The sequence below is a fragment of the Xyrauchen texanus genome, chromosome 50, assembly GCF_025860055.1.
Source record: "Xyrauchen texanus isolate HMW12.3.18 chromosome 50, RBS_HiC_50CHRs, whole genome shotgun sequence".
NCBI lineage: Eukaryota > Metazoa > Chordata > Actinopteri > Cypriniformes > Catostomidae > Xyrauchen > Xyrauchen texanus.
Genome location: NC_068325.1, coordinates 377,551 through 391,731, shown reverse-complemented (window position 1 = coordinate 391,731; position 14,181 = coordinate 377,551). Strand labels below are relative to the sequence as shown.

The 14,181-nt window shown below is 35.2% G+C and overlaps 1 protein-coding gene across 1 annotated transcript in view; it reads left to right on the top strand.

The window, feature by feature from the left end:
- Nucleotides 1–11,844, top strand: part of ppp1r2 (protein phosphatase 1, regulatory (inhibitor) subunit 2) — a 40,282-nt gene extending 28,438 nt beyond the window's left edge. The window contains exons 4-6 of the mRNA XM_052124561.1: nt 3,890–3,993; nt 4,351–4,524; nt 8,677–11,844. Of these exons, the coding sequence (XP_051980521.1) occupies nt 3,890–3,993; nt 4,351–4,524; nt 8,677–8,696 (298 nt within the window). The 3' untranslated portion in view covers nt 8,697–11,844. The remainder of the gene's footprint in view (nt 1–3,889; nt 3,994–4,350; nt 4,525–8,676) is intronic.
- Nucleotides 11,845–14,181: the final 2,337 nt, after the last annotated feature.

The following is a 14,181-nucleotide window of genomic DNA, read 5'->3' as shown; positions in this document are numbered from 1 at the left end:
GGACAGTAAATGCAGAAAAAAAATATAAAGCCTATAAAAATAAGCTGACTACTATAATGAGACGTGCAAAGAAAGATTATTATACAAACTTGTTGATAGATAATAAAAGTAATATCAAAAGAATGTGGAAAGTCTTAAGGGAGGTTATGGGCAGTGAAATGAAATATTGTCAGCCATTATACTTAATAAATGAACAGAACGTCGAGATAAGTGGTGAAAAAATGGCTGATGAATTTAAGTCATTTTTCTGCAATGTTAGTCCAAATCTTGCCAAAACTATACCACTACATAATGAAAATAAAAGCTGGACTGGTGAAAGCAGAGTCATGCAATCTCTTTTTGTTGATTAAGTTAGTGAGAGTGAAATTATTTCTATTGTCTCTAAATTAAAAAGTAAACATTCATGCGATAGTGATGGCTTAGATATGTATATTGTTAAAGAAACTATAAGTTGCATTAGTAGACCATTAAAATATATAATCAATTTGTCTTTTAATATAGGTTTCTTTCCAGATAAAATGAAGGTGGCTAAAATTATTCCCCTTTTTCAATCTGGTGATATGCATAGTCTCACAAATTATAGGCCTATATCTTTGTATTTGCAATTTTCAAAAATTCTGGAGAAGCTTTTTGTTAAAAAATTGGATTATTTTCTTGAAAAACATTCTTTGATACATGATAATCAGTTTGGGTTTCGAAGCACCCACTCAACAGCTATGGCTTTGATGAAAATCACAGAAGACATTACCACAGAATTGGAGAATAAAAATCACACAGTTGGTGTTTTTATTGACCATAAAAAGGCCTTCGACACTCTTGATCATGGTATATTGATATCTAAATTACAGACATATGGTATTAGAGGTGTAGCATTAAACTGGATTATTAGTTACTTAGAAAATAGACAACAATATGTAGAGTATATAGGCCATGAATCTAAGTTGGAAATAATACAGTGTGGAGTCCCTCAAGGCTCTGTGCTGGGGCCAAAATTATTTATTTTATATATTAATGATCTTTGTGATGAATCAAAGATTTTACGTTTTGTTATTTTTGCGGACGATACAAATTTTTTTGTATCGGGAAAGAACATCAAAATATTAATGAAAACTATTGAACAAGAATTGGTTCTACTTCAGAAATGGTTTAATAAAAATAAACTGTCGTTAAATTTAAGTAATAATTTTTGTTGTTTACAAATCAAAAATGCCTTGTAAATGTTCGTTTGACTTTAAATGGAATAATTATTGAGAGAGTGTCAGAATTTAGGTTTTTAGGAGTACTCATTGATGAAAAATTTAAATGGAAGTCACACATAGCTTATGTAAGAAATACAATTTGTAAAAACATTGCCGTTTTGAGTAAAGTTTGTTAAATTATAAGGAAATGAGAATCCTATATTGTTCCTTTATTTTGCCATATTTGATGTATTGTTTGGAGATATGGGGTAATTCTTATTTCACTAATTTAATGCCCTTATTTATTTAGCAAAAAAGAGCCATAAGAATAATTAATGGAGTTGCTCCAAGAGAACATACTACAGGACTGTTTTGGAGTCAGGACTACTCAAACTGAAGGATTTGGTTGCTTTACAAACTTTATTAGTTGTTCATAAAGCAAAATACTGCTTGTTACCGCATGGACTGCAAACTCTTTTTACTGTAAATACTGGGACAAGCAGAAGAAATAAAGACTTTAAACACCCTTTTGCTAGAAATACCCTCAAACAAATGTGTGTTTCAGTTTCTGGTGTGAAAAGATGGAATTTTCTAGAAAATGATCTAAAATGTTGTTCAAACATTCTACAATTTAAATACAAGTATAAACAGAAGATACTTAATTCATATAAAGATGATTGTGAAAATTGATAAAATTACAACAACAATGTTGTCATCATTCCATCATTGTTGTTTTTGTTTGTTTGTTTAGTGTTGTGTAAGCAGAATTAATAATAAAAAAATAAATAAAACAAAAAAAGGAAAATTGTTAAAATTGAAAGTAGATTATCTGGTCTGGGCTATTTTGTTATTTTTTGTTGTTGTTATCTTTTGTCATGTCGGTGAGGTCATCTAATTTGTAAAAAAAATTATTATAAGAATGGGGTAGGAGTTTATAAGATTTTTTTCTTCTTCTTCCTACTCCTGTTCTTTTTGTCATGGAATGTACTTTTTTTGTGTTTGTTGGATTTGTTAAATTGCTGTTGTGGCATTTCCTGTTGCATTACCATGAAAAGAGAATACATAAATAAATGAAAATGAAAATAGTGCCGCAAAAGTGTGTAAGCCCCCTAGAGCAACATTGATGCTTCACAGGATGTGTAACAATCTTGGGCTTTAGAGACTTTGGATATATGGAGACTTTTGAACACATCTGGTTTGAGTATACAATTTTTTTCATCAGTCCATAAGATTTATTCAAGAATTTTATTTTTAATACAAGTCCCTCATTTCATCTGTTGTGGATTTGCTAAATTGGAAACATCTTAGTCTCAGAGCAAACTCCAGCCATTAGGCAGAACCAACACAAAAAGAACCACATAAGGCACTCTGTTTCCTCAGACAGTCCAGTGAATGTTCCGTGAGTCAGGTCCACTCGGCTGCATCGAGAGCATCACACAATGACTTATTCATTCCATTGACTTTATTAAGGATATCGCTTGCTGTGGGCTTATAAATATTTTGCGGCCATCCTTAGCATCTATTCACAATTTGGCTGGGAATATCAGTGCAAAAGCAACCTTCCAAGAGTCTCTTGCATTCCTTGAATCAATCATGTTTCTCTCTTGTCGAATTCGCAACGTCTGGGAAAAAGAAAATGCTGTGGTTCTTCCAAGAAAGCCTTCCTTTACTCCTCGCCACATGTAACACAAGATCTTTATCGGATGATCTCAGAAATTTGGCCAGAATTGATCAGGGTCTGTGTCCGAGCCGGAACTCTGAGCTTGCTCGATTTCCAGCTTATGGCCTGTTATGTCAAGCAGACTCTGGAAGAGCTCGTCTTGGAATTTCACCATATCTCTGCCGCCTTCGTCTTCAGAAATTCCAACAATTCAAACGTTGTGTCAGCGGTTACGATTCTCTATATTTTCCAACCTTTCCCAAACGCAATCCAAGTCTGTTTTGGTCGCTAACGGATTAGCACCTAGTTCCCTCTCCGATAATTCCAGATAATCAATCCGTTTCTCAACATCCTACACTCTTGTAACAAACTCTGTGAATTTCGTCTCCATGGCTGTGATTGATCGACGTATTAAAGCAAAATCCTCCCAAGTCAGCATTGAAATTCGTCAACAGTGCCAACATGTTTGACATTTGACGCTGAATCTTTTCCACCGCACCGGCTTTCTGCCTGTAGCTCAGGGGCCTCCGCTTGAGCACGTAAGTGTCTTTTAATGTGTCCAGAGCCTGAGGATTTTGAATTTTTTGACATTGTCTTCATAGAATAGTTATGGAAGAGGGTGTATCAAATCTCACCAGTTTATGACACAAAGTATTAAAACGAGCAAAGTGCACGGAGCTCGCCATTCACATGTCTGAACCTTGCATGGCACCAAGCGACTCCCGCTAACTGCAGCTATTTAAGGTTTGGTGAATATAACATGAATAACAAGTGTAACTATATTACAGATGTATGCATAATCGCACACATCTTTTACAGAGAAGGTAATCCCTGCATCCCTGTGACAAGCTCAGTGAAAAGATAAATCCAAGATGGCGAGAGAAATATCAATATAATAAACAGTTGAATCAATACTGAGAAGTCTAAGTATGTATGCTTATAATAGTATTACATCATTAGCAAGCAACATGCAGCTGCCTGTGTAGGCAGTAGGGAACAAGGCAGCTCACTTGGTTTTTGTAGTCTATAATGGTTACATTCTCTCTGTCAGGCTGGCTGCAGCGGTGGAGGGTGCTGAATCTCGCTTCATGAGAGAGCCAGAAGAGGAGAGCAGTGAGGAAGAGGAAGAAGAGGAGTTGAGTCCAGAGGACCAAGGTGACACATCTCTCTCGTGCCCTCAGCTTCACCTCTTCGCACTGATGTACATTAACACAGCTCACTGCACAATCAGCCTGTGGCTGTTTGGCTCAAACTCTGAAACACACATTGTTCCAACTATTTGTGTTGGCCTACCTTTTTTTACATATTTACTGAATTGAAAAAAAAATACTGATGTATAGTTCAAATGCTCTGTCATTGTGTCTGCTTAAAAACAAGGTATCTGGTCTATTACATTAATGTACTTCAGAAAAATCTCCATGATGCAGTGTAGTATGTTTATCTCCTTTTGTCAGTGGACAAAATTGCTTCGATTCTAGCGTTTAGAGCTGTGTATGTCCTGTCTGTCCTCAGTCAGAAAGAAGCAGTTTCAAATGATGAGGAAGATGCATTATAATGAAGGTCTAAACATCAAACTTGCTCGACAACTTATTGCCAATGAACTAGAGGAGGAGGAGGAGGATGAGGATGAAGAGATGAAGGATGACACCGAGATGGAGGACATCACCATTGACCCCCCACAAGATGGTAAAGAAAGACAACATTTAAATATTCCCCTCTTGAAATCTGTAAATGTAAAAAGTGAATGACCAAAGTATTTCACAAATGACGGTTCATTAGAAACCACTTAAAGGAGTTTTCAGGAAGAGTTTATCCACAAATGAAAATTGTCATTTACTCACTCATGTTATTCCAAACCAGTATGACTGAATGTACTATATGTGTAGTTGCCTAAATTAAGTATAGTTGCCTGAAATGGCAAAGGTCACAACTAGTATGCCAAGTTTTAAGTAAACATTAACTTTTTTGACAAATTGATTTTAAAAACTATTGATTAATTGATTAAACAGTTATTGGCTTTTCCCACCAATTTAGTTATTGGTATTGGCAAAATCCAATATTGGTCGACCTCTACTAGCAACCACCCAGAACACCCTAGCAACTAGCAATGCCCTAGCAAGCAACCATAAAATCTTAGCCACGTGCTTAGTGCCATTCAGAACACTAGCAACCACCTAAAAACGATCTAGAAACCATAGAAATTATTATTTGTCTGTATTCTGCCCTTTGACACACCCTTACCTGTCTGCTACCCTTTTATAAACCCATCTTTGCAATATATCTAATGTCTTTCTTTTAAAATCCATTATTATAATGATCTTATGTGAATGTTTTTCACAAAATGTATCATAAAATACAATAAAAGATGGTAATCCGTGCATATTAATGCCACGTATAGCATGTTTGCGTTAGCATTAGTGCCATGAATGTAGAATCTATACTTGGCAAATGACCAGTTTTATTATGTTACTTAAAGTAATGCGTTACTAATGACTTCTCTAAAAATCATAATCATATTACTTTACTGATTATGTCATCAAAAATGAATCACTTTACTAATTACTTTTAAGTTTTTAAAACACTTCACAGCTGTTTTTCCACTCAATAGGCCTCATTCATGAAAAATTAGCAAAACCAATTTTTGTGTAAATCGTTCGCCATACTGATGTAAATTCTCATTTACATCAGGTTCATTAAAGTTTTCGTATTTTCAAAACATAGTTGGTACAAACAAAATTAACACCTTATTCTCCCGACCACTTGTAAATTAGCATTTATTTTTTACAAAATATAGTTATTTCCAAATTCTACTTCTCATTTTTCCAGCAGAAGTGCTTCACATGGGGTGGTAAAAGATAAATGGAAAGATGTTTGATTTTTGCTTTTGCGTTTGAATATGTATGCCCTCATTTTTATTTGATTTGAGCTCTATACCGGTAGTTTAGGTTTCAGAATTTAGTATAGGCATCAGTAAATCGTGTTCGCACATCCTCCGTGAGTGGGGCGGTCGTGTTGGACCTCTGCACAGAAAATAAAGTTATCTATGGGGAACTAGGCCAGATTTTTTCGTTAATTAGGTCATAATAAGCTGAGGTTATTGCTGCTTCAAGGACAAAAGCGGGCTGTCACGCGCACTTAATCTTTATCAGCACACTTGGTTGTGATTGGCTAATGTTGTATACACAGAATGGCAAAAGATCTGGCAGTTTATTAATAGTTTCCTTCAAGTTATTTTATTGAGTTTACTTGCCTGCAGACATATACATTGTAGTGTACTATAGGTTCGGTTTTAATCGTTTTGATTTGCTTTTCTGTCTTTTCAATAATCTCCTGATTATTTTTGTGTTGTACTGCCCCAGAGCCACTGAGCTCTGCATGAGCCGCGTGGCAAAAATATGCTAAATACCAAAACTATTCGCTCACTGCCGCGTCTGGGATGCATTACCAGTTTATCGGTGTCATCTGTTAATTTTGGTGCCGAAACGATAACGTGCCACTCATGCCCCACTCTCGGGAGAATGTGTGAACCCGCCGTTACAGCATTTCAGTCAAAAACCTCCTTCTGGGATTCTATTTATTTCTCTGAAGAATCTTCCAGTGCAAGTAATCACTGTTACCATCATGATTTACCTGAGAAGTTTCACAAATGACGTGCTGCGAACTGAATCAGAAAATGTTAATGTTGGTGGATGTAACGGGAGTAAGGGATGGGCAAGGAGGTGGGAACCAGCAGAACAGTCAATGTACATTTAATGACATACACTCAACATAAAACACACACACACATTGTCCCTGGATGACGTACTCCCCTTCCTTCCTGGAGGGAGGGGCTGTTGCCCTTCTTGCCGTGCCTGCCAGCAGGTCTTCCCCACCTTTCTGGAGGCCTGGGAGGGAAAGGGGAGAGGGAAAGAGCGAGGTGGAGCGACAGAGGAAAGGCAAAACACTGGCTTGCCGGTTCCCGGACACTCTGTTGCCTTGTCCTCAGCCACTCCTCCGACCTCTGGCGAACGACAGCTTGCTCTTCCCCCGGCAGACAGCAGCAAGCCCTCCAACCCCTGGTGGACGGAACGGCTCCTCCCCTTTCTCGGCGGATGACAGCGGTTACTCTGTCTCTTGGCAGCCGGCAGTGACCCTCCGGCCCCAGGCAAATGGCTGCGGAGGTGAGGACTCCGCGACAGCGCATCCTTCCTCCTTACCCGTTACGTTGGTGCCAAAACATGGGAAGGGATGGGTAAAGAAGCGGCGGAAACGGGCAGAACATCAACTTTAATGACAAACTTTAAATAAAATAAAGCACATCGACAGCACACACTGCGGCCGCATGTGGCTCTCTCTCACACTCTCTCACAATCTCTCACACTCTCTCTCTCACACTCACTCAAACTGGCGCCTCCGGCTCATCTTTATCCCCCTCCCGGCTGATTAGCGTAATTCAAGGGTTGTGTCCTCACGGCCCGGCCCCACCGCTCTCCTGCCGGCGTGAATTTAAAATGCTTTACACTCATGTCAAACCATTTTTATTGACTTCTCAAACTGTTTGATTCACAAAAGAGCCTCTGATGACAGCAAAAACATGCGATGAGCGTAAGTCCTCCCTTTCTTATAGATGCTATTGTGCTTGCTAAATCAAAATGTGAATGCACTTCATTCATAACTATTTCATTACTGTTCCACATAGATGTTTACAGCATTTACTAGAGAGTCTGGTGCCTTTCTTGTATGGTGTTTTATAGGTGTGATTTTATGATAATTGTGAATGAACATGCACATGCCTCCTATTTACGAATGTTTGGAATTCATGGAATACATGTTTTAATAACAAATGTGGTCCATTTTATGCAGAATTTACTCTGAATTTACTCTCATATTTACAAAAGTTTCATGAATGAGACCCAATGAAGTCAAAATAATGTCTATACAGTATTTCCTCCTTGTTCATTGTTGCACACTAGTCATATACTCATCAGTGCCTCATGTTTCTCTATTACAATGACTTGTTAAGAGGCCCTTCAGCAGTCACAAAAATCCATATAGATGGACATATTAAATGTATTCTACATAAATAATATTTTAGAAATGCAGTATGTATAAGTAATGTACTTAAAGGAATTAACTCACCTGAAAGTTTGTAATCTTGTTATCTGATTACAAGAAATCAAAATGCAGTGTTACACTACTTTTGTTTAACTTAAAAGTAATTAGATTACAATAACTAATTACTTAGTAATTAGATTACACCCAACACTGCAAATGGCACATTATCTGCAGAAATATTACTTTAAATCATCGTAGAGTGGTTAAAACTGCTTCTTCTGCTGATCTCATGTGGATTCTATTCATAGAATTAAGGATATAGTCCTTTTATTATACTCAAACCTTTCTGTGAAAAACTGAACCGTGAACATTTGCACATTCTATGGTTCATATTGTGTACAACTGTACAGTTCCTTTTATTAAAACCAGTCAGTTTACTTTTTCTTTATATATATTGTATCTTAAATATAGTTTATTTATCTTACTATGTTTATTGTTATTGTATGCATTAAACACCAAGGCAAATTCCTTGTATGTGAAAACTTACATGGCAATAAAGTAAATTCTGATTCTGATTGATAACTCACATTGGTTAATGATTTATATTTCAATGCTCCTCTAAACACTGGCTCAAATTTCGGAGCCTTTTAAGCAATAGAAAAGTAACACCCTGTCAACCACCTACAACAAATGTTGTTTATTATTTAGAAGTTTTCTTTTTATGAAATGGATTAAAAGTTGTCTCATCATGTAACCACATTACGTTTGGAAACAAATTGACTGCTGTCAACTCCTCTTTTGCAGCTGATTCCTTGGATTCATAAGGATGTGAACAGTTGTCCCTCAATTCCTGCCTTGTGACATGAACCCCTTAAACGTGAACAGTGATGTCACTGGTGAAGCTCCATCCTGTGTATTCCACCAACACTGCAATGCCATGCATATCATTTGGCCCCTTTATTTGCCAAACCTTTATTGTCATCATGCTAAGAAACAAGACTGTTATCAGACAGTTACAGGCTGGACTCCACCCTCTTCATATGCCCAGAGAGCTGCCTAACTGCCACTCAACGGAAACGTACGCTTGTGCCCAGCGCTGCTGTTTTCATACACCTGATCTCTTGATTTGACCATTGACTTCCACAATGAAACCATATTGTTTCTTTTATTTCCAAACACAGTGTTATTAATCAATTTATTTAAATGATTTTGAAGAGATAGCTCACTCAAAAAACAAATGGGTGTTTTAGCACATACTGGCTTTACATTGATGCTGAAATTTGAGGTTAAAATCAAGGGGACTGATGTGGCCTTGGACTTTTGATTCTGGCACACACAAAGCCTGTGAAAAACCGCTCATATGAGCTCTACTGTATGCATGGCTTCAGAAACCATGTTTTATTACATTGGCACTAATTGTATCTCTGTCCTACATATGAATTAATGGGTGAATATTACTTAACTAACTGTAAAACTACTGATGAGTAGACTGAATCCTTTGGTCGTCTCACTTGCTTTTCATAAACTATGACAACAGCTTAAATGGATGCTAAACTTTCTTTTTTTTGTGTGTGGCATCTTTATTTGTCTGCCTTTTTTAACACCATTATGATGGAATTATTTTTTCTGTGATTATTATATACGGTAATTGTCCATCTCACAATACCAAATTAAAAGTAAATGAAATCATTTTTTCACAACAGTTCTACTTCTAAAATTAAATGGCACCTGTTTTTTTTTCCTGATGTATTTTATCACTTTAAAGTTATGAAATTGTGCATCTCAACAAATAAGATTGTATTTTGCATAGAGAAAATGAAGCTCAAGTTTGTTTGTTTTTCTAACTGTGACAGTTTTTAGACAATTAAGCACATTTTTCCTCTTTAATTCTAATTACTCTAATGCAAATTAATCTATATTTAAATGACAAGCATTTTAGTCATTTTTTTCCTTGCATTGCGTCTTTAATATATGATGATTTTAATAAAAAAAGAACTGTATAAATATATGATACAAACAATTGCTTTATTACAGATAATTACACAAAAAAATCAAAAGAAAAATGACTAATAAAATTTTGTCATGAAAATGTCACAATACAAAGGATTTTATTGGTCCTATAAATAGGTTTCTTTGATTTTGGGGTGAGAGATGGACACATTTTCATGAGATTCACCCAAAATAACATGATTACTTTTTGAAAAAGTTACATTGCCTTTAATTTATTATGGTTGTAAGAAAATTTTACAGCAATTTTACTATAATACAAAAAATACTGTATTACAGTTGTGAAAATGACACAAAATAAAAAACATCCATAGGTGTTACCGGAACATAAATGAGAATTTGGGGGGGAAATTAAACAGTATGTGCTTAATTGTCATGAAAATGTCAAAAATAGAATTTCTTCATTTGATTGTTTCAGTTTGAATTTATTTTTAGACCCTTTTCTGAATGATAAGTTTTTTTAAATGCCACAATCAGTTATAAGCTTAGTTTGTGTCAGTGTCTTTTTGTTCCTATCGGTTTGTGTGCAGAAACACTGAAGCAATTATTTCTTAAAGGGTTGTATATTGTTAATAAATATCTGATGGTGTATTTTACATGGGTGAAATGGAGATGAAATGCAATGTAAATTCAGTGTTGTGATGTCAGCAAAGTAAAAGTCCTGTACCATAAATGCTTAACAGCTTTGGTTATATGAATATGTTGACCTAACTAAATTTTTAAATTTAACTAAAATTAATTTTCATATATTGATAAGAAATTGGTCTTCCAATTTGCCTTTCAGGAATATCTTTAAAAACTTAAACTCATTTAAGATTCACCATTTTAACCAGTTTGCCCCAAAATGCTAAAGTTAGCATTCCTACATTAAAAGTACTGCCACTGTAACAAAAAAGAAAATTAACAAAATGAAACATTTTTGAAACATGGTCCCACAATAATTATGATTTTACAATACTACAAGAAATGAAGTTAACTATCCTGTTACTATAAGCATATTACCCTGAATAAACAATGATGATGTCTAGCTACTCCAGACTCAATAATAACCCGTCCATCAAAGATAAAATATATTTACTCAACAAATATCATATATGTGAATTTGTTTTGCAGTGAGTTTTATTCGTTGTATATTTCAACTTCTGAGCGTTACATCAAAGCCAGCTTGTGTCTCCTGTTGCGCGACTTCATCAGACTCCTCCAGTGTACAGATGGGGTGTTAGGAAGTCAAATATAGGCCTGTGTCATAGATCGAACACTAGAGGACAGCAATTTACGATTTAAACTAACAAAGAAAATATAATCTTGATCCAACGCTAAGTGACATTTATTGTATTGAAGAAAAAAAAAACGTTTCTTTTTTTTAAAGGTGAAAGTCATTTTTCCTCATTAAAAAGGTTTAACTCTTAAAGACATAAATGGTAATTTTGCAAGATATGTAGGAAAACTACAAAATTAAGACTCCAGTCATGTCAGTTACCTTATAAAAGCTGTTTTATTCTACATGGAGAGCGGCCATTTTATAATCACATGACCAGCCGAATACTACTCTCTTAATCTCAGTAACTGTCCTGTTATTTCACACTTTCACTCATTAATTAAAGTAATCATGGCTGACTGTGAATATTACATTTCTACAATGATATCTGAAACTGAAAACTATTGTGAATGATGCTGCATCCAAACCACTAGATGTCAGTGTGAGTCCAAGATGATAAAGACAAAAGTTACTGTACCTTTAAAGCAATTTCCGTTTTTCACTTTGAATAAAAGTGTGAATGATTAAATCTGTCAACCTGTAAGAGCAGCTCTTTTTCTGAAAACAAAGTCAATATTTGCTGAACAAATTAATTTCACAAGTATGTAATTAGGAGCTAATCTGAAGCAATTGTTATATGGAAGCCATGAAGTGCCAATTAAAAAAGAATGAAGAAATAAAAGATCAGTCTATTAATTTGAAAATAAAAACGAGAATAAATAAACCAATTTATAAATGGAAAAAAGTAGAAACATTTAAAAGAGTTTATTTAATTCACGTTTAAAAATGTAATGATATTTTTCAATAAAATTGTGCATTAATAAATCATGTATTTACTTCATGTTTAAAATGCAATTTAATGTAACAATAAAATAACACATTAATAAAAATGCGCCTTTTAAATTGGGCTTTAAAAAAGCATTTGGCAATTGTTTTTCTTCATTTATTTGCCAGTTTCTTTTCTTAATCTATTTGCCAATGGCTTTACTTTATTCATTTGAGAATTGAGTTAAAAAATGCCATCGGACAGTTTTTATTATTACATTTTTAAATGTGAATTAAATAAACATTTAAATGTCTATGTATTTGTCCATTTATAAAATGAATAGATTGATTATTTATTTCTTCATTCTTTTTTAAATGGCACTCCGTGACTTCAATATTGTTGATGATGGTAAAGCACAGAATCGTGTACAGTAATGCATGGTTTAAAGTGCCAGACTGGAATTAAAAGGAGGAAAATAAGGATTTTATTCACAGGCCTGTTTCTGGCTGTGTCTCAAATCTCTTTGGCACAAATTCCTTTAGGCACAAATTCTTTTTCTCCTCTATGCGGCACCGAAATAATATTGTACAAGGGGGTTAATCATCAAAGTATTTCTCCAAAAGTTTACACAATTTAAGGGCTTTTTTATCATGCAAACATTTTAAGCAGAGGCCTTTCCAGCATTGAAGGACATCCGGTGCTTAGCCCAGACCATTTTATTTTCACACTAGCAACCACTTCTCTGTAGTCCAAAGCTGGTGAGAGGGTATTCTTTGAGTTTTGCTCTGGCTGGGCCTGTTTCTACAGTTCCTAAATCTTCCACTCTAGCACTATCCTCAACATCCTCTCTCCTCCCTGAATCATCTGTGATGCAAAAGAACAGATACAGCACATAACTTATTGCAAATCAGCTTCAAACAACTAATTCATCAAGTGCTTCATGTCAAATTGTAGACCAATACTATTGAAGAAAATGTATTGGGAAGAGCAGATCAGTGGGATTGCCCTAATACCTATCATGATTCTTGAATTTTCATGTACATTACAATAAAGTCATCACAAAAGAGTTATATTATAGTGAGTAAAGTGAGGTAAAAAAATTTTTTTATATAAATAATTTATATTTTTTGACATAAATAGTCAAAATGATGTATAAGATCCTAAGTTAAAGCAATACATGAATGACTTTAGTCTACTGTAAGTTCATTGATACACCATGGCATCGAGCTGTATATAATTCTTCATGTTCATCTGTCAAAATCCTTTCATTAGGATCATTGGGATAAACAATGTTTCACTTTTAACTTTCTCTAAAGTAAAGTGACTGATTAATTGTTACCAGTTTCCATGCCTGATTCTGGCACATCTTTGCTACCCTCAAAGTGTATATTTACTACAAACTAATATCACAAAACAAGTCACACATACATTTTATGCTAATGCTTATTGGTTATCCGTAGAGAAAACAACACCTGTTAAACAAGAAGATTATGCTCTGAACAGGACTCGAATCGCAGTCTCCAGCTTGAGAGGCGGATGCGCTAACCAAGAGGCTAGAGGATAAAACATGTAATAACAGTCGGTAGTAGACGTCTTGAGGTTTAGCCTACTGTGGGTGAAAGCCTGCTAGATGATGATCTTTAGAATTTAAGAACAAAAACAAATGTGAATTCTTACCCACTGATTTCTTTCAGAAATTTTAGAGGCCTCATTTGCTTCATTTTTGCTGTCTTTCCTGCTAACTGCTGTTAACTCGCCACTAAGTAACGTAAGTTGATGTCAGCTCCTCCCCTACCTGCTGCATATTCAACAGAGAGGAAGAAACGGAGTCGCCCATAGGCTACCGACAGCAAAGAAACTTATTATATAGGCTAGATTATGCCTATGTCTATTTTTACAGACTGTATGCAGTATGTGCAAAGCCAAAACACAATGAAATAAGGCAACTTGTGATTTTGGGGGTTTACATAGGCTATTGTCCGGTTCATATTTGTCAGTCAACTTTTCAAAATTCATTCGGGGCTACACTCAAAACATTCGGGGCTGAAGCCCCGGCAAAATCGGCTGCCGCCGCCTCTGCTTTTAAGAATTTGAGGAAGATCGCCAATTCCTTTATGTATAAAGTAATTGGCTAAAACCACAATATTATTAACTAAAAATTCAACATCACTATTGAGTAAAAAGACCCCTTATTTTATAGATTTAAAATCAAAGTCATGTATTACATATTTCAAACTTAACCAAACATGAAGGTCATTCCAGTATTTTTTTATAAGTA